Source organism: Protopterus annectens, chromosome 1.part1 (genome assembly GCF_019279795.1).
Source record: "Protopterus annectens isolate FY-2018-M chromosome 1.part1, PAN1.0, whole genome shotgun sequence".
Taxonomy (NCBI): domain Eukaryota; kingdom Metazoa; phylum Chordata; order Ceratodontiformes; family Protopteridae; genus Protopterus; species Protopterus annectens.
The window spans coordinates 1,250,664,760-1,250,691,777 of NC_056726.1; the positions used below are offsets into that span (position 1 = coordinate 1,250,664,760).

The following is a 27,018-nucleotide window of genomic DNA, read 5'->3' on the forward strand; positions in this document are numbered from 1 at the left end:
TGCTGGATAAAGGCCTTTCCTTTTCATCAATTAAAATTCATGCCTGTGCCATTTCAGCTCATTACAATACAGAACCACCTTTTTTTTCTCATCCATTACTAAGGCAGTACCTCAGAGGGGCCAAAAACCTAAGACCCCCAAGGAGAGCACCAATACCTGCATGGGACCTCAGCTATGTCTTGGAAAAACTTACACTGCCTCCCTTTGAACCAGCCTCTGCAGCTGATATAAAATTCTTATCCTGGAAAACAGGTCTGCTCATAGCAATAACCTCCGCTAGACGAGTCTGAGTTACAGGCACTCATGGCTGTGGAACCTTTTATCATTTTCCATTCTGACAGGGTTTCTCTGAGGACAAACCCTACATTTATGCCTAAGGTAGTGACCAGTGCGACCCTTAACCAAACAATTCACTTGCCTACCGTTTAGCCAAACCCACAGAATAAGGGAGAGAGACTTCTGCATTCTTTGGACATTCACAGACAGCTACGCTTCTACTTGGACAGAACCAAAGCTTTCAGAAAGACTGAACAACTTCTAGTAGCATATGCTGCAGGATCACAAGGAAAGCCCATCTCAAAGCAGACTATTTCAAAGTGGATAAGCCACTGCATTCGTTTCTGCTATTCACAGCATGGCAAATCAATGCCTAAGGGCATTAGGCCACATTCCACCAGAGCAGCAGCTACTTCAGCAGCCTTCCTCAGGGGAGTACCAACCAAAGACATCTTAGAGGCTGCAACTTGGAGTTCAGTGCATACTTTTACAAAGCACTATCACTTACCTCTCTATTCTAAATCCAGGGCAGGCTTTGCCACTGCAGTTCTGCAGGGCCTGATAGCGTCTCCTAATCCTATTTAGCACCAGCCTCCCAACCATAGCTTTGGGATTCAACCCAATTGTAATGACTGCAACAGTGAAACACGATGAACACAGTACAGTTGTGTACCTACCATAAATGTAGATGTTAGAGTGTATTCACTGTTGCAGTCCAGGTTACCCACCCTCCATCCCCCTTTTTCCTTGCTGGGACGTCTCTGTACTTCTCTATTCTATACAACCTATGTGGTGTATTTGCTTGTAGATGAAGGAAAAGTAGTTTTTTTGGATGTCCTTCATGGATGCATCTGCAGTCATAACAAATGGGTTGTCCTGTCGTCAGGCAGCCCTTCGGTCGGCCGGATTCCAAAGTCTGGGTCCGGCTTCGGCTGATGTCGCACTTCACCCGACGTCATCTCTGCTGGTCTTCGGGTATAAAGGCATCAGCCGACGCCATTTTCCTCAGTCTTTCTTGCCGCGTGGCGCCCGAAGCAGAAGCTGTTCGCAAGTGCCGGTCGGTCAGATCCAGAGATTACTACTACCGAATACTACTTCGAAGACTTCTAAAAAGCTAAGTACCCCGTTGGGGACTCTTTCTTGCCTCAGCCGATGTCAGAAAAAGTCAATAACTGTTTAACTTGTGGGAAACAAATACCTCATAAAGATTTCCACTCTTAATGTCTGCCTTGCTTAGGCCCAGACCACGACGTAGCAGCCTGTTCGGCCTGTGCTTCCTTCAACCGACGAACGCTTAGGCATCGGTCGGAGTTTGCTGAACAGTTTTTCGGCTCAGATTTTGCGTACATTATGCCGTCGGATCCTCCGACTACCCAAATTGTTAAAAAACGCAAAGAAAAAGACAGACAATCGCGGTCCGCGGTTTCGGCCGAAACCACGGTTAAGCAAGCCGCGAGTGTCTCGGTTTCGGCCGAAACCGAGAAAACTGGTCAATATTCAGCCGAATCCATGACTATTACTGAGGCTCCTGCTACCTTACCTGAATCGGCCTCAGAAATTGTGCCTACAACTGTGGTTCCTACTGATTTATCAGACACCATCCCTTTGGATGTCTCTACCCCAGCACGTGGTGCTGCTAGGCCTCCTGCAACCATGTCTATTAAGGCCTTTGCCAGGGCTAAAGCAGCCAAATCTGCTAAATCAGTGCCTGTTAAACCCCCCTCACACAGGCCCACTTCTAGTTCACAAATGCTTACTCTGACAGAAGATTTAATATCCTTAATTAGGGGATCCCAATCTCACCCAGACAGGGCTCTCAGCCCCCAGAAAAGAGACCTAGAGCAGAGCCCCCCGAGCCAGTGTCCTCTGATGATTCTGCGGATGACTCAGACATTACAGACCAGCCAGAGGCTCCTTTTTCCACTTATGAAGATTCCGATGCTGAAGAATCCATTCCAGCTGCCTCTCCACCAGAGGAATTTTCCTTTGGGGAAACCTTACATGCCATGAGAGAACAATTCCAATGGCAGGGACAAGATTTCTCAGATTCAAGAAAAAGGCTTAGGACTTTTCTGCACTTACCACAACATAGGCCTTTAGCTATACCTCCTGTTCTGCCTGTTGTGGACGATGCATTTAATGATGTCTGCACTGCACCTGATTCTTTACCTCCAGCCCCTGCCAAACCAGATAGATTTTACAGGGTGCCAGACACTCATTACCACCTATACAAGGCCCCACTTGCAGACCCTGAAACTGTATCCCAGGGGCCTAAGGCAGTAGCCTCGACCACAGCAAAAAACCCTATTCCCTCTGAAAGGGAATCCAGGTCCTTAGAGAGATGGGGGAAAAAAGTTTACACCTCTGCTACTCTCTCAGCTAGAGCTTTAAACTGTCAGTTTCACATGATCCAATACCAAGAGTTTATGCTTGATCAGTTAACTAAAAAACTGTCCTCTGATGAATCTTTAGATAAGAAATATGTATTAGAAATGGTGAATAACATCCAACAGGTTAGTAACCATTCCTTAAAATGTGGCTATGATGCACTGGAGGCTTCATTTAGATCAGCCATGACTGGCACAGTGATAAGAAGGCATGCATGGTTGAAAGAGCAGGTCTTACCGGATCATGTTAAAGCAAAGCTATTAGATGCTCCTATGGATAAGGCCAGTCTATTTGGGGAACCTGCCCAGCAGGTAATGAAGAAAATGAAAGAAAAGGCAAAATCTGTACAAACAGTTAAGGATTTCTTACAGGTTCAGCCCCCAAGGTTTAGCAGGAACTGGCCTGCCAAAAATTGGTCCTTTCCTGACTCCACAAGATCCCAAAGGGGCAGGAATAGACGCTCTAGGGGCAGAAATCAATCCAGAGAAGGTGCCTACAGAGGACGACAGTGGCAAGGCAATAACCGAGGCACAGACACAACCACTGCCACTGCAACAGGACAATCACAGTGACTTGGCTCTAACTCCGCCTACCAGGGAGCAAATAGCAGCACCATTAGGCGGAAAGTTAGCCTTATTTTCGAAAAATTGGCACTATATCACAAAAGACAAGTGGATTTTGCAAACCATAGACCAAGGCTACCGGTTCCACTTCCACACCTTACCAGTAAAAAGAGGAATGCCAAACCTGCCTCTAAATCAAAAAACAGAAGCTCTGCAGCAGATTGCGGAATTAACAAAGATGAGAGCTGTGGAAAGAGTACCAATAACAGAACAGGGCAAAGGATTCTACTCCAGACTCTTCCTAGTGCCAAGAAAAGAGAAAAGCTGGAGACCTATTCTCGACCTGTCCATCTTAAACACATACATCATTGTCCCAAAATTCAAAATGCTGACCCTACAGCAACTTCTTCCCATGCTGGGCAAGGAGTGTTGGCTGGTAACTCTAGATCTCAAGGAGGCATACCTGCACGTCCCCATTCGACCAAATTGCAGAAGATACCTCAGATTTCTTGCAGGATCAGAGCATTATCAATTCTCAGCATTGCCCTTTGGCTTATCTACTGCGCCCAGAGTATTCACAAAATGCCTGGCATCAGTAATCGCCACTGCAGAGTACAGGGAATCCAAATTTATCCATACCTGGACGACTGCCTGTTACAAGCGGACAACAAAAGCAAGCTGACAACAGATTTACAAAGGGTCATTTACTTGCTACAAGCCCTGGGATACACAGTCAATTTACAAAAGTCAAGGCTGATACCATCCCAAACAAGAACATTCTTGGGCGAATTGGACACAGTAAAACAAATGGCATTCCTAACTGCAGAAAAACAAAAAGAGCTCCCTCTTTACTTCTTGTCATTAACAAAGCAGAACAAACTAACAGCAAGAAAAGTTCTGCAGGCCTTGGGCTTCATGGCATCATGCATAATCTTGGTCCCACATGCCAGACTGCATATGAGAAAGCTACAGTGGTACCTAAAGAATTTATGGTCTCAACACAGGCACAGCTTAGAAACAGAAATACCACTAATCCCATGCCTAAAACAGGAGTTCCTATGGTGGGCTCAAGCATGCCAGTCAAACCCAGGCTTACCCTTCCACAACTTTCGAGCAAGCCAAACCATCACAACGGACGCCTCAGACCTAGGATGGGGGGGCACACATGCTGGACAAATGCGTACAAGGATTGTGGACTCAGGACCAGCTGCACCTGCACATAAACCAAAAAGAAATGCTGGCAGTAAAACTGGCAATCCAAAAATTCAGATCATTCCTCAAAGAAGGCCATTTGATGATAAGGACAGACAACACCACAGTCATGTGGTACATCAACAAACAGGGAGGCACTCATTCATACCCCCTATGCAGAATGACTTTGGACCTTTGGAATCTAGCTCTCAGCTACAACATCCAGTTACAGGCAATATTTGTACCGGGAAAAGAGAACACTCTAGCAGACATTTTAAGCAGAACCACCTCGGATGCTCACGAATGGATGCTACACCCGGACATCTTCAAGGCCATCACAAAGAAATGGGGAATGCCACAAATAGATCTATTCGCTTCCCCACTCAATCACCAGCTCAAAAAATTCTGCACAAGGACATTCCACCCACTTGCATGGAAGGTGGACTCTCTATCCTTCAGCTGGAAAGGCCTGACAGCATATGCATTTCCACCTCTTCCCTTGATGCACAAGGTACTACTGAAAATCAAAGAGGAACGTCCAAGGATAATCCTGATAGCTCCGAGCTGGCCAAGACAACACTGGTACCCATTGCTGAGGAGCATGTCTCGGGAGAAAATGTGGTCAATACCCCGTGATGCCTTTGATGTTAACTCAGAACAACTACAACATCATGCATCCAAACCTAAAAACCTTGCAACTGACTGCCTGGAACATCACATAGCAGCAACTAACCCAGACCTTTCCCAAAGGGTTAAAGACATTATCCTTGAAGCCCGCAGACCTTCAACAAGAAAAAACTATGCAGGAAAATGGAAAAGGTTTGTCATTTGGAGTACTGAAAGAGGAAAAGATGTGTCGAACATAAATATTGCTAACATTCTGGAGTACTTGGCAGAGCTTCTACATACAGGCCTGTCCTATTCCTCCATCAAGATACATGCATCAGCTATTTCAGCAGAATACAGCTTTGATCCTCCTGTCTTTTCACATTCTCTACTCAGGCAGTTCCTCAGAGGGATCAAGAATGTAAAACCTCCTAGGAAACCACCATTACCAGCATGGGACTTGAACTTTGTGCTAGAAAAGTTGACTCTCCCTCCGTTTGAACCAGCAGCAACAGCAGATCTACAACACCTGTCATGGAAAACTGCTTTCCTACTGGCTATTACCTCAGCAAGGAGGGTTTCGGAACTACAGGCCTTAATGGCAGTGCAACCCTTCCTAATCTTCCATCAAGATAGGGTGTCCATGAGAACTAATCCTACATTTATGCCTAAGGTGGTATCCAGAGTGTCTTTAAACCAGGCAATCCACCTACCTACCTTCTTTCCCAATCCACAAAACAGAGGGGAAAGAATGCTGCATACCTTGGATGTACATAAACAGTTACGCTACTACCTGGACAGAACCAAAAGTAACAGAAAACTGACCAGCTTTTTGTAGCCTATGCAACAGGAAGGGAAGGAAAAGCAATTTCCAAACAGACAATCTCCAAATGGATAGGAAATTGCATAAGATTCTGTTACTCCTACCATGGAAAACCAATTCCACAGAACATAAGACCTCATTCTACAAGGGCTACAGCCACTACCACAGCTTTCTTACGAGGAGTGGCAACCAAGGACATTATTGAGGCGGCTACTTGGACCTCCGTGCATACATTTGCCAAGCATTATAATTTACCTCTATATTCTAGATCCCGAGCAGGGTTTGCCACTGCTGTACTGCAAGGGATCCTAACTACACCATCATTTTTTATTCCTCCTCCCCTAGTTTGGCTATGGTATTCTACCCATTTGTTATGACTGCAGATGCATCCATGAAGGACATAGTACAGTTTTGTACCTACCATAAATGTAGATGTCCGAACTGGATAGCATCTGCAGTCAGGATTACCCTCCCTCCTTCCCCTCTGTGGTACTCCTAGGGTATTTACCCTCCAAGTAGCTAGCTGGGGGGGAAGTCTCTTATGGTGTATTTGTTTGTATATATGTACATACATGCTTATTTTTTTTTTTTGTGTTTGCCTACTACCCTTTTGGAAACATTGGCATTTATCCAAAATTTAGCCTACCAAGAGGGCAACTGGCATCTGGGGCAAGAAACACTGAGGAAAATGGCGTCAGCTGATGCCTTTATACCCGAAGACCAGCAGAGATGACGTCGGGTGAAGTGCGACATCAGCCGAAGCCGGACCCAGACTTTGGAATCCGGCCGACCGAAGGGCTGCCTGACGACAGGACAACCCATTTGTTATGACTGCAGATGCTATCCAGTTCGGACATCTACATTTATGGTAGGTACAAAACTGTACTTTATGCATGCTTTTTGGCATTAGTGAGCCTACCATTTTAGGGGCACTTGACATCTGGGGCAATAAAAACTGAAGAAAATTGCGTCGGCTGCATCTTTTATACCCCTGGCGCACTGACGTCAGGGAGGAGGTGACAGCAACCGACGCCAGACCTAGACTTTGGAACTCAGGCCGACTGCGGGTAGCCTGCCAGCAGGATAACCCAATTGTAATGACTGCAACAGTGAATACACTCGAACATCTACCTTTATGATAGTTACACAACTGTACTTTGTGTCTGCTTTGTCGTGGCCAGGTTTGGAGCATACACACAGTGTGCCCTTTCATTTAACAAATCCTGCTGTGGAATACCAGTCCAGTTACGTACCTGCACTTTCATAAAATTAATATAGTCTGTTCCTTCCAGTTTCTCTGGTACAGCATGAAATCTTGGATTTTCTCTGTGTTCTGTCCTCTAACTCTACCATTTTAGAAACCGCTCTTCTTCAGCATTCTTCTACTCGGCCAGTCTTTTAATTTTGGCCTGTGATTTTTTGCAGTTTTATCAGTTTCTCTGAACAGCTTTTTAAATCTGCTTCCATTTTCCAGGCTTTTGTTGTTTGATTTTATATACTCCTTTAGTGTTCCATTCATGTAATCGGTTCTGAACACATTTGATATATTTTTCATCTAAATTACTGGACGCCATCTGTTGTACCAGAGCTGGAGCGAGGGCTGGTTTTGCTGATCATCTGCAAGATTTTTCTTAGTCGTCGTTTTCCCTTCACCTTTTCTAGTTGATTTTCTTTCAGGCTAAGTTTCTTTGCTGGCATCCAGGCAGTAGAGTTACTAACCAGTAATTAAATTTTACTAAAACGAGCAAAATCACAGTCCCTTATTTAGCATTTGTTTCCACACTGGGAGAGCTGAAATTAAGCTGTTGATCAGTGGGCAGTCATCTTGGAAAGCCTGCCAGTGATGCTCTTTGAGGAGGTATGCATGGCTCCACTCTCAGAACCTCCCATTTGATGATAAATTAGATTTTAAGTTCTCTTTTGGATAGGGGTTTAGTTGTTGGCCCCCCTGCTGCATAACTGATCAAAAAGTGTGACATAATGGGTAAGCTGATACAGGAAATCTCTAAGATTCAGTCCTCCTTTTCCAAATTGTTCGAGATCTCCTCATCCATTTTTGGCAACAAAAAACAGAATAAACCATCTCAACAAAATTCGGGTAAACAGATATTCAAGAAGAAATAGCAAAGAGGTTCCAAAAAGAAGTTTCGAACCTCCCAAAACCAAGGACAGCCCAAGTGTGATTAGTCAAGAGACACTGACCCCTTCCCACCCTGTCCCCTTTTTGTCTTCCAGAAATTCTGAATTTCCATTTTTCTCTTTGTCAGCCGATTTGTTTCAGGTGAATGTCGGGAATCTGTTGGCTGAGAGATCTCTTACACAAGGTGGGATTCCAAGAGAACATTCAAGCATCTTTCTTTACACCTCCTCACAGGATTGTGATTCTGGGATGTCAACCAGACACCACAGTTCAAAGAGCTTTTCTTCCACAGGAAAATATATCTGTATCTAGATCTGTCCTAAGGGTTTCTACTCAGCTTTTGACCACTGTGAAGGAATACAACAGGATTTTGGGTCTCATGACTTCTAAGATTCTCATGATACCTCTAGACTGGTAGCCCAACATAACGCATCTGAGATACTTCAGGTGCAGCTAACATTGGATAAGACACCAATTCAGGTCGTAGCCTGCTATAGTTCACCAACCATGTCCCAAGATTCACACTCCACATTCCTAAGCATCCTGGAGAATATTGGGATCCAACCTAACACTCTCATACTGGGCGACTTCAACTACCCCTCTATTAACTGGGAAAACTACTCATGTACCAACACACTTGCCCAACGCTTTCTGGAATTCATTAATTTCAGTGCCCTGGGCCAGCTCATTCTTTCCCCCACTAGAGGTAGCAACATCCTTGACCCAGTCATTATTAACATGGGCGACCATTGCTCTACACCAATAGTCAACTCCTCCCTGGTTAAATCCGATCACAAGCTAATCACCTTGGAAATCCACAACCCTCCCACCCCCCAACAAAGGTAACCACCATGAAAAACTTCTCCAAAGCTAACTTTGGGTTCCTAAAAACAAATGGAGAATAGTTGCATGACTGCCAAATCATAACACCAATACATTGTACGAACACGTACACAAATGCATGGATCTTGCCATACCTAATAGAACTAAGACGCTCTCCTCAAAGAAAAGGAAGCCAATCTGGTGGTCCCCTGCCATTAACAAACTCTACAACAGAAGGAGGAAACTGATGCGGAATAAGGTGAAGTCCAAAACAAAAGGTTGAGATCCCTCCTCAAATCCTCTAAAGCTAGCTATGAAAACAGAATTGCAGCAGATAGTAAAGACAACCACAAGGCCTTCTATAGTTATGTAAAGAATCTCCATGGCAATACCCAGATTTGCTCTGAGCTACTGCACAATGGTACCTCCTATACTGAGTCAAATTGCAAATATACTGGCAGACTGATTCAGTGTTAACTTTACCCCTCTCTCTTCCCCCAAAGGACCAATCACAATACCAGTAGATTGCCAGGCACCCAGTATTACTGCTGCACAGGTTAAACGGCACTGTCCAAGGCCAAGAATACAACTTCTATGGGACCTGACAGTATCCCTGACTGTGTTCTACATGAACTCCAGAGTGAACTGGCACCTCACCTGTGTGCCCTGTTCATTCACAGCCTCACTTCAAGCTTTGTCCCTACCAAGTGGCGCACTGCTGCAGTCATTCCTCTCCACAAAGGAGGAGCAACTACAGACCCCAGGAACTATCACCCCATTAGCCGGACGAGTCTGATATGCGACGCATCATCATGGACCTAATAAACAAAGATATAAGAATGTAGAGAATCTCCGAACTCTGGATACCACACAGTTTGGTTTTGTGAAGGGGTAGATCATGCCTGCTCAACTTGGTTGACGACTTTGAGTCAGTCACCAGAGTTGTGGGTGGAAATAAGGTGGTTCATATAGCCTACCTTGATCTGACCAAGGCCTTTGATACCATTCCTGACGCAGGAATCAGTAAAACATATTAAGGTAGGCATCAACCCCTCTATCACTAGGTGGGTTGCAAACTGGCTCACAGATAGAACCCACAGTGTGAAAGTAGCTGACTCCAAGTCAGACTGCCGACCAGTCATGAGTGGAGTCCCACAGAGTTCTGTCCTGGGTCCTATCCTGTTTGGTATCTACTTCTCAAGTCCAGGCCAACACGAAGAGACTCTGGCTGACAAAGTTCCCAGATGATTGCAAGTTGAGAGCTATTACCAACTCCCCAAGTGATGTTGACATCCTACAGAAAGGCCTCAATGAGTGGTGTCAGAACCATGACCTTAAGCTCAATGCCAAAAAATGTCTTTATCCCCTTTGGGAAAAACCCAGTTCCCTTGAATTACCACATTGATGGTAGTCCACTGAACACACAAGGTGTTATAAGAGATCTGAGAACACAGGCTGACGGCAACCTCTCTTTTGATCACCACGTTGCCACTGTGGTCAGAAAGTCCTTCTGTGTGGCACATCTCATTACTAAGGGTTTTGCATCCAGGATGAAAGAGGTCATTGTCTCCCTCTACTCTTCCCTCATTAGGCCAATCATCGAGTACAATGCCCCATTTGGTATGTACCTCACTAGACACCTGCAACAACTGGAGAGGCCGCAAAAGTACCTCACAAAGAGGATCCTAGGCCTTAAACACTTGTCCTATATGGACAGACTCAAAAAACTCCCAACTATTCTCTGTCTCGTACTGCCTACTTATAGGCGATCTCTGCTTGACTTACAAAGCCATGTCTGACTCAGCTCTGTTAGAAATGTTACATCTAAAGAAATCCCAGTCCCACCACACCACATGCTCCAGAGACCTCAGTCTCATTACCACAATCAACAGAACATCCTGGAGGGACAGGATCATAACCCAGAGGCTGCCCATGCTATGTAATAGACTTCCCATACATGTCGAGCAGAGCACCTCACTGGCCCTCTTCAAAAGAAATCTTGATGAGTGGATGTGAAATAGAAAATTCACCCAGGGGATCATTCCAGTGGCTCTACTCGACAGAGGCACTAGGAACTAAGGTTGGGTGGCACGATGCCAGGGTAATCCTATGGGCAAGGCTTGTAAAGGCTCCAGGGCCATTAGCTTAGTACACCCCTATGAACCTATGATACCCATGACAAAACTCCATATGAGAAAAAATACAGTGGTATTTGAAGGTCTTAGCATTAATACCTCTCGTCTTTTCAGATCCCAGTGCTGGGGTTTGTCTGAAGAGAAATCACTTGCTGGAGTCAACAGATGTCCCTAAATCTAGGTCTTCCTTCTCCATCCCCATTCCAAAGCAGTCAGTTACCACACATGGTTTGAACTTTGCTTGGGAAGCAGTTTCAGGAGGGATAAAAGTGCAAGGTGCGTGGGACACCAAAGAAAGATGCAAGCATGCAAATGGATGCTTGCCTTGATCAAAGCACTCAACTTTCAGAGTCATCTTTGTTTCCCAGGACCTGTTCAAGTTGTTACAGACAATGCCAGAGTTGCGTAGTACATCATCAAGCAAGGGGGAATCAGGTTGTACCCCATTTGCAGATTAGTCGTGTTACCTTGGGATATAGTTTCACAGCACAGTCTCTCTACAGGCATCCTACATTTCACCAGAGCAAAACTGTATGGAAAACAAACCTAGCAGGACCAGGATAGACCCTCATGAATGGAAACTACATAATGGAGCTTTCCAAGATTTGATCCACCTGTGGGGAGTTCCTCAAGTAGACCTTTTTGCTTCCACTCTCAGCTGGCAAGAATCTATTCCAGGACTCCATGGAAGACGGATGCCTTTTCTTTTCCTTGGACTCTAATGTTCATTTAGATTTTTTCACCCGTTCCACTAATTTCCAGGGTACTTTTGAGGAAGTTATTCCCATTAATGAAGCAGGAAACAGTCCAGTACATCATGTAAAAATAGCAGAAATCCCGTCTGATGCAGAGTAATACTCAAATTAGATTGTTTACCATTTTTAAAAGTATACTGATTGGCTGCTTCCTAGGAAGAGTTTTTTATTGCTACAGACTTCTTCATTAATATGAGGTGGAAGTCTGGCTGCTTCCGGGAGAGATTTTATTTTTACAGACTTCTTCATTAACATGAGGTGGAAGTCTGGCTATCAGAGCTCCGTATAGTACAAAATTAAACATATGCTGTGTACGTCTGTTTAAAAGAAAGAAATGACACAAACTTTCACTGATACTGGAGTATGTTTGTTTTTTTTTTTTTTTTTTTTTTTTTTTTTTTTTATACAGGATTGCTTGCATTTACCTTTGCACTAGGGCTGCAGTAGCTGGACTTACCAGTAAGCCTTGATTTACAGTGAGCATGTGGATTCCTGTGTTAAATTTGTGTGCACTTTTTTGAATAGTAATCCATATTCTTTATATAATTCTGGTTTTATATTTCTAAGATTATTAAAAAAAAAGTAAAAAATCTGAAATAGTCTGAAGTGATACCCCATTAACCTGAAAATTTTCACTAACGTTATTGTTTTAGGGGAAATGTTGGATATACACTTTTTTCTGCATTTATATATATATATATATATATATATATATATATATATATATATATATATATATATATATTTAAAATGTATATATATGCATATGTGTAATATGTATATAAAGTGTGTATGTGTGTGTCTGTATATGTGTGTGTGTGTATATATATATATATATATATATATATATATATATATATGTTGGCAGTTATTGCAGAAGATTAGTACTTCTGCTAAAATACTAGGTGTAGCGTAACCCATTGTGGCCACTGTTGCATGTGATTAGTTGTCATGAGTGGAGAACATGGTGCCTAATGGTGCTTCCTCACTCTTGCATATAGATTCATTGCAAGCTGTAGTTCTCCCCTCAAAGACGATGCTGATTTTTTGCTGAAGGGCCTAAAAAATGCAATATACATTTGTTGATGCTGCCTTTAGTAAAATACTTTAATTTTGAGGAATTTGCTTTGAAAGTTTGTAGAGGTGTACATAACCCTGCTAGATAAGCTCTTGTTTCATTCATGTTAGGGTACTGAATGAGGCAGATACTCCCAACTCTTGGAAGCAGGGTGAGATTAGTAGGCTGGTCAAGCTCTTAAGAGGGAAGCTAAAAGGCTGTTGCCTTGGTGTGGAATGCTGAAGGATTATTGGAATGTTCTCACTGAAAGAATTAAGGTGATGCACACAGGTTTGTACTTTACCAAGCGAAGTAATACTGTCACTGTTCAGTTAGATGTCTGTTTTGACTTGCTTGAGTACCTAAGCACAATTGTTACTAGCCCAGGATCTTTTACATTTTTGTCTTTGAATTTCTTTTTCCTCCTAGACATTACATCAAGCCTGTTGCCACGATCCCAGCGATTGCTTCTGTTAGTTAACCCATTAGGTGGTCGTGGTCAAGCGATGCATTATTGTCATACATTCATTCTTCCTATGTTGACAGAGGCCAATATCACTTACAACCTAATTCAAACAGGTAAGCAACAGCTAAGAGAGCAAACATAATTCCATACTGTAAATGTTATTGCAGAATCAAAGCTGGTAATTACATGTTAAATCCTGTTTTTAATTTAATGTAAATAATTTTTTAACAAGGTAAGTGAAGGGGTGCCTTTCTGACTCTGCAGTTACTGCGCAGGCCACAAGGCCAAGGGTAAATAGAATATATTTTACTTAACTTGTTTGTATGTCTTAGCAGGGGAGGTTTGATTGTGCCAAAAAAGATCCCCTTTCAGCTGAGGTCCAGTGAGAACAGCTCCAAAAGTACATTTGATGGTTTAAGGTATTTTCACAAGGAGTAAACCGAAACAGAATATTATAGGAGAAATAATTTTGAAGTAATCGCAAATATAATTTTTGTTATTTATGAGATCACAAAACTCGTATACAAATCGTTAGTAATCACTAAAGATTTTGCTAAGTTAATGAGCTACATTTACTGAAATCTTTTGTACAAAAAAAAAAGGCAAACATGAGATGTTAGGTAGTCCAATCTCACCTTCATTTTTACATATGGGTTTGGAGCCGATCCTCGGCTCCGACTCGGCCGATTTACAAGCTGGAAGACTTCTGGTTGGCTCGTGGCTAAGCAGGTATCCCATGGTGTACCAGTACAATCCCCAGATCTCGTTTGCCACGTCGACTAGTTTAGTTGTGCTTCTCTTGGCTCTGGCTAAGTTTTTTTCAAACTTCTTTATATTCAATGCTTTATTGTATATTTAGTGTTGCTAATAGATTAGGCAGTTGTATTACTTGCCCTTTGCGAGTGCACCTTGGTTTACTAGTTGTTATTGGTATCCTGTGTGCCAGTTAGTTTAGGTGCCGTTGCGCATTTTTTGATATTAGGCAGAGTCTTTGGCGGTTTTCCGCTTTTAGTCAACAGGGGCTCCTGTTGTCTTGTCTGTTGTTATTCTGAGCTTTTTTTTTTGGTCACCTTTGGCAGTTAGTTCTGCTATTTTATCATTGTTTGTTTTGGCAGGGATCCGCTTGTGAATTTACTAGGATTGCACATAAACTACCTGTTTTTCTTTAGGAATATAGACATTTATTGCGTATTTTATGGTTTATCTTGTGTGAATGGGCTTTCCCTTCTGGTCTGTTTAAGTTAGAAGACCTAGCTTCACTACACCGGGCTAGGCCCGTTTAAGTTAGAGGACCTAGTTCTTGTGTAACTCCTTCTTAGGACTAGGCCCGTTTTAGTTAGAGGACCTAGTCCTCATTCTTTTTCTCCCTTTCTCCATCTCTCTGGGTTCTGTCTGTGTGTGCGCGTCTGTCTGTGTGTGCGCGTCTGTCTGTGTGTGCGCGTCTGTCTGTGTGTGCGCGTCCTCATTCTTTTTCTCCCTTTCTCCATCTCTCTGGGTTCTGTCTGTGTGTGCGCGTCTGTGTCTGTCTGTGTCTAATATGTCCAAAAGTGCATGAAATGCTCCCAGAAGATGTCCTTAACGGATGGTCACAGTAGCTGTGTCCTACTGCCTAGGGGCCATCCACTTACAGGAGTCGTGTTTGTTCTGCCATGCTTTCTCTCCCAGAGTGTTACAGGAGAGAAAGAACAAACTCATATTCAAGGGCCTCTTAAAATCATGCTTTGAGGAAGCACTATACAGTTCGGCTTCCTCTAAGTCTGGGAAATCAAAATCCTCAAAAAGGCCTTCTCCAGCACCGGCTGGTGTTTCGGAGCCACCTCCTAAACAGTCGAAACAATCGAAATCTGCCTCCTCGACTCCTCAGCCTTCGGAGCTGAAGGAGAGCATCATGGTGGTGTCATTCAGTTACAGGTGTTTCGGAACCGATCTCTAAACCTATTGATACAGCAGTTGGCACTGCTACTCGGAGCCAGTCTGTAAGCTCCCTACCGGTTTCCATAACAATGAAGTCTCCAGTGCCGCCCAGATCAAGATCCCCAGCTATGTCTTCCAGGAGCCTTTCAGAAGAAGATGCGGAGAGGGTAGTGCTCAGACTCCTGAAGTCGTCTGCCTTACCAAAATTATTGTTGGCTCCAACCCAATCTGCTCCGGAGCCACTTGGCCCAGCTTTGCCCTTGTCTACTATTCCTCCTCCGAGCCATACAGGCCTTTCGGAGCCGGAGCGCTTGGTGCCAACGGAGGAAATGCCGGCTCCAACTCACCTTGTTGCTGGCTTGTAGCCAGGTTCAGCTCCGACACGCTCTGTGCTGTCCGTCATGTCCAGGGGCGGAAGCTTTCCTGTCGGCACCGACAGGGAGGGTTGAATCAATCTTCGGTTCTGAGCCTTCCTCTCGGTGTTTCGGCCAGGGTGAGCTTGGACCCTGCATCTATCTCGGAGCAGACAGCTCTGGCTCCAGCGCTGACCCGCTTCTCTTCGGAGCGGGGGAGGTCTTCAGAGCCGGAGAGGTCTGAGTTTGAGATGATGAGGAGCATGCTGTCTCATTCTCCAGCCCCTACTAGTGGCACCAGCACTCTTCCCCTGAGAGCACCCACTTCAGTCTCAGCCCCTACTCTCTCTGGAGACAGCAGAGACCTGCAGCCTCAGGAGCCATCAGCTGGTGGCCCCCACTCTTCCGAGGCTTCCTCGGAATATTGTTCCGAGGAAGAGGTTATGTAAGAGGAAACATACTGACTCACAGGATGAGTCTTTGACATTGGACACTGACCTTGAGGAGTCGGAAGGGTCCCCCAAGTCGTTCTCTGATGTCTTCTTTGTGGACATTTTAGAGATCCTTGGGCAGAGGTGTGTCTGGCCCAATGTCAACCCTTCTGATGAGGAGTCGGTGTACCTGAAGGCTTTCGGGTCTCAACCTTCTCCCTCTTGGGTGTCCCCACCTTTTGACGAACTGATGGATCTAGTTAGTTGAAAGGTGTGGGATACTCCTGACACCATGGAGCCAGTCCCCAGGAGACCAAATAAGTTCTTGTCTGCCCCTCCTGGTAAAGAGTTCTTGTCCAAGAGGGTTCCCATTGATGCCATGATGGTGGTGGCGGCCACGAAGAAAGAGTTAGCGGAGACCTCTTCATCTGTTCATCCGCCAAACAAGGAGTCTTGACAGATGGACAGATTTGGGAAGCGTATTTTTAGTTCAGCGGCCTTTACCCTTCGATCGCTGAACTATTTCATGCACTTCAGGTTGCAGAAGGATCTCCTCAAGGAGTTAGGAGATTCCATACAAGGTGCATGTACTGAGGGAGTTCCTGACAAGATTTCTACTCAGTTGTCCACCTTAAATTCTGTGGTTAACTCCTCCATGTGACTTATCTCTTATGCTGCAGATGGAGCGAGTAGAGCAGCGGGTTCCGGAGTTGCCTTGAGGTGCCACTCCTGGATGCGCTTATGTAATTTTGAAGAACCGTTGAAGTCTACTTTCACCAATGCCCCGTTTGATGGTTCCTCGTTGTTTGGTTCCAAGGTGAAGGATACACTCACTCGGTGTGAGCAAGAAGGAAAGACGTTTTCTGCCGTTGGAGTGCATTTTACTGTCCCTTCCAGACCATACCCCAAGGGTCAAAGGGGCAGTAAAATGTGGTCCAAGAAATCCCAAAGGGTCTTTACTGACACACAGGGTGAATCCTCCTTCAGAAGCAGAGGAGGAGGAAACGGCAGATGTCGCCCTAGAGGCAAGTGAGGTCCGCAATACCAGCAAGGCTGTGATTCCTTTCGAGGACGGCCTTATCAGTGCTCCTGATGTGGAGCCCGACTGCGCTTCTTTGGGGCCGGTCAGGGGTCGCATTTCTTTGTACCAAGAAGCCTGGCTAAATATCACCCAAGACAAGTGGGTACAAAGAGTTCTTACCAGAGGCTATATCATACCCTTTGCCCTATCACCATTTGTTCCCAAAAGGATCCCAGATGTACCACCCAATCACAGGGATCAGGCAACTGTGGAGATCAACATGTTGCTCATAAAAAGAGTCATCCAGCCCGTCCCAGCAGACCAGATAGGATTTGGAACTTACTCCAGGTTCTTTTTAGTTCCAAAACGAACCGGAGATTGCAGGCTAATATTGGACCTCAGCAGATTGAACGAATCAGTGAAGAAGGACAAGTTTCAGATGGTAACACTGCAGTCTATACTCCGGTTGTTAGGGAAAGACTTTTGGATGTGCTCTCTGGATCTTCAGGATGCCTATTACCACATAAAAATGGACAAGGCATCCAGAAGCCATCTACGCTTCCGGCTGGGAGCCAGTCACTATCAGTTTTGCGCTCTGCCCTTTGGTCTCACCACAGCCCCCAGGGTATTCACCAAATGCATGGCAATAGTGACAGCTCACCTGAGATGTCAGGGATTCCAGGTGTTTCCGTATTTGGACGACGGGCTCCTGACCACCCCCACCAGTCATCTACTCCTCCAAAACAGGGACGCCACGATTCAACTTTGTGCTCAGTTAGGGATCTCCATAAATTGGAAAAAATCTGCATTATTGCCCTCTTAATCTGTGATTTTTGTAGGCACAGAGGTAGACAGTGAACATGACAGCTCGTCTCCCTGCCGAAAGGGCACAGAAGTTAATCTCCCAAGTTCAACGTTTTCTCCCGTTGCAAAAAGTCAAGGCGAAGTGGGTTCTTCAGCTCCTCAGGACTGGCTTCCACAATTCTATTGATACCATTAGCTAGGTTGCACATGAGAATTCTCCAGTGGCTTCTGTTTTCCCAGTGGTCTTTCCAATTTCTCCCACTGAGTCATCTTATCCTGCTGACGGAATCATGCAAGAAGGGCCTTCTTTGGTGGATAGCTCCCAATCAACTGATCACAGGTGCCCCCTTTGTTTCGGCCCAACCCGTTGCCACTGTGACCACGGATGCCTCCTAGATCAGTTGGGGGGCATTATCTCGGCAGCACTGTCCAAGGCACATGGCAACAACACGAGGCTCATCTGCATATCAGTGTTCTGGAGATGAGGGCGGTGCTTCTGGCGTTGCAAGCACTTCAAGACCTTTTTCCTCTAGGGACAATTGCGATACAATCAGACAACATGTCTGTGGTTTGGTATATCAACAAACAGAGCGGTACCAGATCTTACCCACTCTGTCGAGAGGCCATGCGAGTTTGGGAATGGGCGATTTCTTCCCAGCGCTTTCTGGTTGCAAAGCACATTCCAGGGACGACCAATGTGATGGCCGACAAGCTCAGCCGGGCAATCCTAATGCCTCATGAGTGGTCTCTGAAACGGGAAACAGTGGATCAGATTTTCCGGAAATGGGGACAGACTTGCTGCGACCTTTTTGCCAGCCCAGTCAATACCAAATGCAGCAGCTATTTTACCCTCATTCCCCTTCCGGGGGAGACTCCCAGAGATGCGCTGGCTCACGATTGGCCCATGGGACTTCTGTATGCCTTTACTCCAATCCCTCATTTCCAAAGTGATTCAGAAAGCCAGTCAACTGGGAAGCAAGTTGATCCTCATTGCTCCTTACTGGCCTCGTCAGGTCTGGTTCCTCTTCTCAAACCTCTCCTCCTGGACGATCCTTGGATTCTGGACCCAGCTCCAGATCTTTTGACTCACATGTCGGGTTCGCTACACCCCTCAATCCACTCCCTCAAATTAACAGCGTGGCTGCTCCATTTCCATCCCTAGTCAGGCTTCATGATGCATGATCCTCAGTGTCACATATTCTTATGTCCTCCCATAAACCTTCAACTAGGAAGCTGTATGGCAGTAAATGGAAAAGATTTTCTATTTGGGCACAGAGAATGAATGTAGATCCATACCCTGCTTCTATCCCTGTGATTCTGGATTTTCTTTCTGAGCGTTTTCAGCAAGGATCTGCCACTACCACTATCAGAGTCCAATTGGCGGTTTTCCAGATACCAATTTAATGTCTCATAAGCTGTGCAAGACCTTTTTGAAAGGGGCCACTCTACTGAGACCACCTCTGCAAGAACCAGTGGCTTCTTGGGATTTAAATTTTGTGTTGTCCAAATTGACTTCTTCCCCCTTTGAACCTTCCCACTCATCTTCTCTAAAATTTTTGTCTTGGAAGACCTTGTTTTTGGCAGCTATCACATCAGCTCGAAGGGTATCGGAGCTACAGGCCTTGTCTATTAAGCCACCGTATTTGATTTTTCACAAAAACAGGGTGTCATTACGTACTAATCCCTCCTTTGTCCCCAAAGTTTGTTCTAATGCGACCTTAAACCAATCAATAGAACTCCCAGTTTTCTTCCCTAACCACTGTAATGCAACTGAGTACCATTTTAATCAGCTAGATGTTCATAGACAACTATGTTTTTATCTGCAGAGGACTAAGGCTTTCAGGAAATCAGATCAGTTATTCATATCCTTTTCTTACTCTAGATTGGGCTTACCATTTTGTAAAGTGACACTGTCTAATAGGATTTCCAGTTGTGTAGCCTTTATCTATAGCTCAGAGTCAAACCTTTACCCTACAGGATCAAGGCTCATTCTACCAGGTCGCTGTCTACCTCTGCAGCCTTTCAAGCCAGGATACCACTTGATAATATTTGTGCAGCAGCTACGTGGGCTACCCCTCACACTTTTATTGCACATTACAAATTGGATTTGGCATCCAGGGGTAGAGCATCCTTTGGCTCCACGGTGCTCAAGAGTATTTTCCAATGAGCCACCCAAGAATAAGGCGCTAGGGATGCTGTCCCACATGTAAAAATGAAGGTGAGATCGGACTACCTAACATTAAGATGTTATGTACTCACCATAACGTTCTATGTTGGTAGTCCATCTCACCCTTCATTTTTACCAACCCGCCCTCCTGCCCCCATCCTGGAAGATCTGGAAGTAATAATTTGGTTGCCTTTGGTTGGAGACCCTTTAGTATTGGTTGTTTTTATGGTTGTTATTCTAGTGAGCAGCAAACAAGATCTGGGGATTGTACTGGTGCACCATGGGATACCTGCTTAGCCACGAGCCAACTAGAAGTCTTCCAGCTTGTAAATTGGCCGAGTCGGAGTCGAGGATTGGCTCCGAACCCATATGTAAAAATGAAGGGCGAGATGGACTACCAGCATGGAATGTTATGGTGAGTACATAACTTCTTATTATGTAATAGTAAGCATGTATGCAGTAGTAAGTAAAGTATTTTGAGATAACAAGGCAACATAAAATGGTTACCAGGTGCCCATCTGTCTGCTTCAGTAATTCAGTTTATGGAGTGAGCCCAGAAGCCCAGAAATTTGACTGCCGGGAAGGGTATTAGATGCTGATTTTAGTGTCTGCTTGAAACCAGACACCCTTGGAAACATGGGTTGAACTTGGCTAGGCTTGTAAGGGCCCTGGGTTCGTTAGCCTAGTAACGTCCTATGATAGAGATGCTTTTGTTGCCTTCTTAGGGGGGGGGGTGTCAGTTGGTGATTAACACATGCAGGGTAGGAGCTGGTGGAGCCTTTCAGCTCATATAACATAATTGCTCATCTTTTACTCAGTAAAAGGAGGAGTAAGAACATTTTGGGATTTTAGGTGCCTGATGCAGAACAGTCACAAATGTTATATTTCACAGCAGCTTGAGCAGTTACTTTTCAGGAAGCAGGAAGTTGGCATTCAGCGGGGCCACTCGCCCACAAGACCTTTCTGGTGGCATGTGTTGCTTGCTGCAGCTGATTTTCTTGATGAACAAGAGATTTTTTTCACCATTTTCTTTATTTTCTGTTAACATGTAACACTATAGATCTTTGGTCTGTCTTCTATCGTATGTAGTGAAGTAAATGTCTGATACCTACAGCCTTTTACGTAAAATACCTTGACTCTTCATTTCAGTACCACTAATTTTATGCTTAGATCCTGAATCCTGCAGGTTTAGTAAAACCTTCCTGAAATTTTGTCAGTAAATTATATGCTCAAGCATTTAAAGAAGGTCAGGGAGAACTATATAGGAAAGCTCAGTAAACTATCTCCATTCTTACAACATGTAATTAACCAATGTTCATCATATTGATCAGTGTTGAAGTAGCCATAGCTCTATGGGTTATATCATGCCAAGGATACAACAGCCAGACATCTTCCAAAGCTTCTGGGCAACTTCCATGCATCCAAATTGTCAGGCAACTCAGGCTGAGCTGACTAAATCAGGTTGGGCGTGAAGCCATTCAGACGCTTACTGCCATCGAAGAGTATGCTCCTCTGAGGCTTTCAAGGATTGACATTTTGGCTTGTGCTTTCCTTTGCTTGACAGATAAGTTACCTTTGGGGTGGGGGGGGCCTTCCATTTTCTTAATTTTGTTGATTTATTACTTTCCTGTTCAGGAAAGTTATTTTAAAGCAAGGAGTGTTGCATTTTAACAGGCTATTTTGGGACTGTAAGGAGTGCTCATTTTTTTCTGTCAATTTAAAAGTGGTGTGAAGTAACTGAAAACATTTTTCTTTTCTGTGGAATAATGTTTGTTTTACTTTTGTGGAGCGGACGGTATGCTTTGTACTATTTTTCTGCCAGAAAAGTAACTAACTTGTGCGTACTGGTAGTGTTTACTGGCAACTGCTGCTTGTTTTCACCAGGAAGGAGACACCATTTTCAGCTTGACCATGGCACAGACTACCAGTCCCACAGTCGGCCCTTCTCCAGTCACAAAAAGTAAAAAAAAATTAAGCAAATAGCCTTTGCCACCCCAGCAAACTGGCAATTTGCCTCAGCTACAGGTGGTTGACTCTGCTGTGGCCATTTGCTGTACCTCATGTCACTCATCTTTTGCCCTGGATCCTGCAGGTGTACCATCTACAGTCACTATGGACCAGGAGATAGCAAGGTCATCAGCAGCTGTTGGGGTCCCCTCAGTAGGCAAGGGGGAGACACTCCTGTCAGTCATGGGAGAGGAAGAGTGAATGCTCCCTTGTGTGTCAGAATGCTGTGTCCATCCCTAGGAAAGCTGCTGCTGCCATTAATAAGATATTTGGCCCTCCTCAGTTTTTTTTTTTTTTTTGTTTTGGATACGAGTAGTTTATTGGGTCTGGCTTACTGTTGAATTTGAGCTATTGATCCTTGTAAAATAGTATCTGGTAAAAGAAAGGAGGATTCCTCTTTCTCTGAATCTGAATCTGAACAGGAGGATGCAGGTACAGATAAGTCCCCCCCCCCCCCCCCCCCCCAGATTTCTAATTCAGACTCAAGGGACAGCTCAGTTTCTGATTCTCCCTTTTGGGGTTATTCTTTCTCTGAGACTATTCCTAGAATGTGCCACTGTTTTTGCTGAGCAAGCACTGAGGTTTCTCGGTTCCTCAGAAAATACAAGTTGTTACAGAAGGATTTTCCAGGACCTACACCCATTCTTCCTGTCTGCTTTAAAGGGCATGCGTGTTGCTGCCTGTAATCTTCCTTGATAGTCAGCCAGCTGCTTCTAAAAAGGCAGTAGAATGTATAAGGTTCCTCAGTCTTTAAAATTTTTATTCACTGTTCCCAAACCTGAACCAGGATCTATAGCTTTAGTTGATCCCACTGCTGCTAAACACTTAGTTAATTCCAAGTCTACTCTTTCTATTAAGGATGGGGAAATTATTGATAGCTATGGGGGAAAGTATATACTTTTGCAAATTATGATTTTTTCTGAATTTTTAATTGTCAGGCTCGTGTGTTAAACTTTGTTCTGACAAATTATGAAGAATGTTTTATCTGCGGTTTCTTCTTGTGAGGAAAAATCTACTTTAACTTAGTTTCCTCTGTTGCACAGGTCACTACTTATTGTTTACTCGTGTGTGTGTGTGTGTGTGTGTGTGTGTGTGTGTGTGTGTGTGTGTGTGTGTGTGTGTGTGTGTGAGACTGAAACTTCTTCTAGGGCTGTGGTCACTTGTACTCTTATTTGCATGGCTACATTCTCAGAACCTCCTAGATGTTGAAATGAGATTCTAAAGCCTGCCTTGGATAGAGATTTAGTTTACAGATTCATAGCAGGTTACTAGGCTAATGGCCCTAGAGCCTTTACAAGCCTAGCCATATTTATCCCAAGTTGCACCAGCAGAGGTAAGGATCTATGGTAGTTAATACTGACTTCCTTTGTCCAGGAGGGACATGGACACCACTCCAGGAGTGAATTTGCAGTCACCCACCCATTGACCTAATTTGCATTTGAAGAGGGTCAGGGAGGTGCTCTGTTTCATGTGAACTGGAAGCTTGTTCCAGAGAAGTGGTGGTCTCTGGGAGATGTATCTGTCTCTCCAGCATGACCTGTTCATGTCAGAAGCTAGGTTAACATCCCTGGAGTGAGTGACCCTCCTGGAGTTTGATTTACAAATGTGTAGCATTTCCATCACGGCCGGGTCAGAGAGTGCCCTGTAAACCAGGCATAGGTCACCCCTTGGCAACCTGTGGGAGACTGAATACAGTGACAGGTCTTTCAGTCTTTCCACGTAAGACTTGTTTTTGTGTACCATGAAATTTCTTGGTGAGAAACCTCTGTGGTCTGTCCAGGTGTTGCAGGTACATGCAAAATGGAGCATTGTACTCAGTTACTGATCTGATAAGGGCCGAGTGTAATGGAATTATAGCACCCTTAGATCTACTGTAGATGCGATGCCTTTACTTATCAGATGTGCCACATAGGATTTCCTTTCTACTTTGTATACATTTTCCAAAGGGAATAGTAATGTTTTTTTGTTTTTTTTTTAATTTAGCTTTAATCCATGACTTTGGCACCAATTATTTGTCTGTGCTAACCCTGTCTGTATTATAGTGACATCGTTGGGAGAGACTGTGATTGCGCCCAGTTTGCAATTGTCAGCGAACTTCATCAGCCACAGGCCGGCCAAGTTTGCCTGGACTTCTGAGAAATAAATTCCGAACAGTAAGGGGCCCTGCACAGAACTCTGTGGTATGCCACTGGTAACTGCTCTTTAGATAGAGGTGAATTCACCCACTTTGACAGTATGTGTCCTGTCGGTGAGCCAGTTGGCTACCCATCTGGTAATGTAGGGGTAAATTCCCAGTTGGGAGAGTGTCTATAATACTCGAGTGGAGGATTGTGTCAAATGCCTTGGCTAGGTCGATAGGCGGTATGCACCGTCTTACCCTTAACCAGGGCCTTGGCGAGTTTCTCAAAGAAATCAACAATGTTTAACAGGCATCATCTAACTTTAACAAATCCAAACTGGGTTGTGTCCAGAGTTTGGATATTCCCTATATCCTTGTTAATAAGCTCCATAATGATTCTTGCCATAGCCCTGCTGATGAGGCTAGCCAAGCTTATGGGCCTATAATTCCCAGGGTCAGTTGATGGTTCCCCTCTTTTTGCAGAGAGATTGCTGCTGCTGTCCTCCATTCTGTCAGAACATAGTTTTCAGGCTGTGGTTAAACAGGGATCAGAGTAGGTCTGCTAGGTCATGTTTCAAGTTTTCAAGTTATTTAAACAGCAATCTGGGATGTTGTCTGGTCCCACTGATGCAATGTTTTCAGTCTTGGAGAGTGCCGAGATGACCTGCTCTCTTGAGATGATAAGCTGAGGAATGGTGGGCAGATATACTTGGAGGATGACTGGAGAGGACCACAGGGGTGATGTTTGTTCCAAATCTGTCAGCTAGCAGGTTGGCTGTCACCTCTGGTTGAGCATGGATGGTGCCTTCCACAACCAATTTAGCGCATAGCTGGATATTCCCTTTTAGATTTCAGACATAGTTAAAGATTGCCTTATGTTTAAGCTAGAGAGGGATTTCTTCCTCTGCTGAGCTAGTTCCTTGTTCTTGGACATTAGTTTGTTTCTCTTGTATAGCCAGTTTATACTAGGGATCCACCAAGCTGGCTTGTTTCTTGTCAAGACCTGGTTTTAATCCAGTCAGGTATAGCTGAGTCTATATAACTGCTTAAGTAGTTGTACAGGGCAAAGTTGTCAATCTCGCCTCCATTCTTGCTCGATGGGACTCTGCCTATTACTAAAGCTCGAGAGCTATTTTTACCGGCTCGAGGCTATCCTATGTCCCATAATGCCAGGCGTGATGTACCCAGATCTCGTTTGCTACTAAAGCTACAAGGTTGCGTCTTTTTGCCGGCTCCAGGTTGTATTAATCTTTTTCTTGTATTTAGTCAGTTTTTTGGGTTCTAACCTTAGCGATAGTTATTCCTAGTTACTACCATATAGATCCCTGTTTAGAATCCCCTCTTAGGTAGCTTTTTTCTTTAGTTTTCCCCTCACTGAATAGTTAGGCCTTTGGCTAAACTTGTTCTATACAGTTCTGTAGTAGTAAATCCCTTTGGATTTTTTCTGTAGATTTTTTTTTCTTGTATGTGTGTGCCTAGAGTTAAATTGTGTTAAAAAGTGTTGGGTTTTTTGTTTTTCTGGTCTGTTACAAGCTCTTTGTGTGTTGTGTGTGTGTGTGTGTGTGTGTGTGTGTGTGTGTGTGTGTGTGTGTGTGTGTGTGTGTTGGCTGATTGTGACTAGACCACTTAGAGTTGTCTTTTTCTGCCCGTTATCCTTGTTTCAGGATGTCGAAAGACACCAAGGTCTCGGGCTTCAAGAAGTGTGACTCGTGCTGTCAGAAGATTTCTGTGACAGACGGTCACACTTCTTGTGTATATTACTTGGGCCCTCTGCAGCTGCAGGACTCTTGTTCTGTCTGCCATGCGTTCAGTCCAAGAGTCCTGCAGGAACGCAGAAACAAACTTATTTTGAGAGGCTTGTTAAAGCCTGAAGGTTCCCCGGGTAAACCTTCCAAGCCCGCCAAACCGTCGGCTCCATGTTCGGAGCCGTCGCCAAGCGGCGCTACTACTACTACCACTGCGTCGGTTCCGGCTGGAACCAATGATTTGAGGCCTCAGTCGGCTCCGACTCTGCTGTCGGAGCCATCTTAGAGCAGAAAGCGTTCCAGGTCTCCTTCCCTGGAATCTGTCCATTTGGCTCCGAAGTCTCCCTTATTATCGGAGCGGAGTCACAGGTCCCATTTCTCTCGGTCTTCCATGGACCTTGACCTCGAGAGGGTGGTTAGCAGACTACTTAAGTCGCAGGCACTGGCCCAAATGTTGCACAGCCCTCCTCATCAGGCAGTGGCTATCACTACTCCCTCTTAGATTCCTCCTCCGACTCTTCCTTTGAGTTCAGAGCCAGAGATCGTAGGAGTCGGGAACGTCAGAGCCGATACCACTCCTTTCGGCTCCCTCGTCTGTTCCGAGGGGCGAGTGGCATCGGACCCTTGTCCGACCCCATTCTCCCTCTCGGAGCCTCGGCGCAGGTGAGTTCAGCCCCGACATCAGCCTTGGAGCCGTCCCTCTCAGTGCCGGGAGGAGTCCTTGTCTCTTTGGAGCAGGGACCCCCTTCCCTGCCTGATAGGGGCACCTTTGAGGTCATGAGGAGTGTGCTGGCCCCTGTGCCTGCTCCACGGTCGGCTCCTTTGGCTCCTCCCTCTATGGTGCCTGCTTCAGTCTCTATCCGCCCTTCCGATCCCGAGCGTGGAGAACCGATGCTACAGGTAGCCCCATTGGGTGTATCCTCCTCTTCCGAGGCCTCCCCTGATCCTTCAGGGGAGCCCCCTCGAAAGAGAAAATGCAAGAGGAAGCATGTAGACTCCCCGGAGTCAGTCATGTCGGACACAGACTTGAATGAGTCAGAAGGGTCCCCAAGGTCCCCTCTGAGGATGTCTCATTTTCTGACATCCTGGAGATTCTTAAGCAGAGGGGAAACTGGTCTGCCCTTAACCCTTCTGAGGACGAGTCGGTGTACCTGGATACGTTCGGTTCTCACCCTTCCACCTCCTGGGTGTCTCCGCGTTTCGACCCACTCATGGATGTGGTGGCTCGAAAGGTG

The 27,018-nt window shown here is 45.0% G+C and overlaps 1 protein-coding gene across 1 annotated transcript in view; it reads left to right on the forward strand.

Moving 5' to 3' along the window:
* Positions 1-27,018, forward strand: part of SPHK2 (sphingosine kinase 2) — a 602,609-nt gene that overhangs the window by 278,281 nt on the left and 297,310 nt on the right. The window contains exon 3 of the mRNA XM_044081371.1: positions 13,186-13,335. Within this exon, the coding sequence (XP_043937306.1) occupies positions 13,186-13,335 (150 nt within the window). The remainder of the gene's footprint in view (positions 1-13,185; positions 13,336-27,018) is intronic.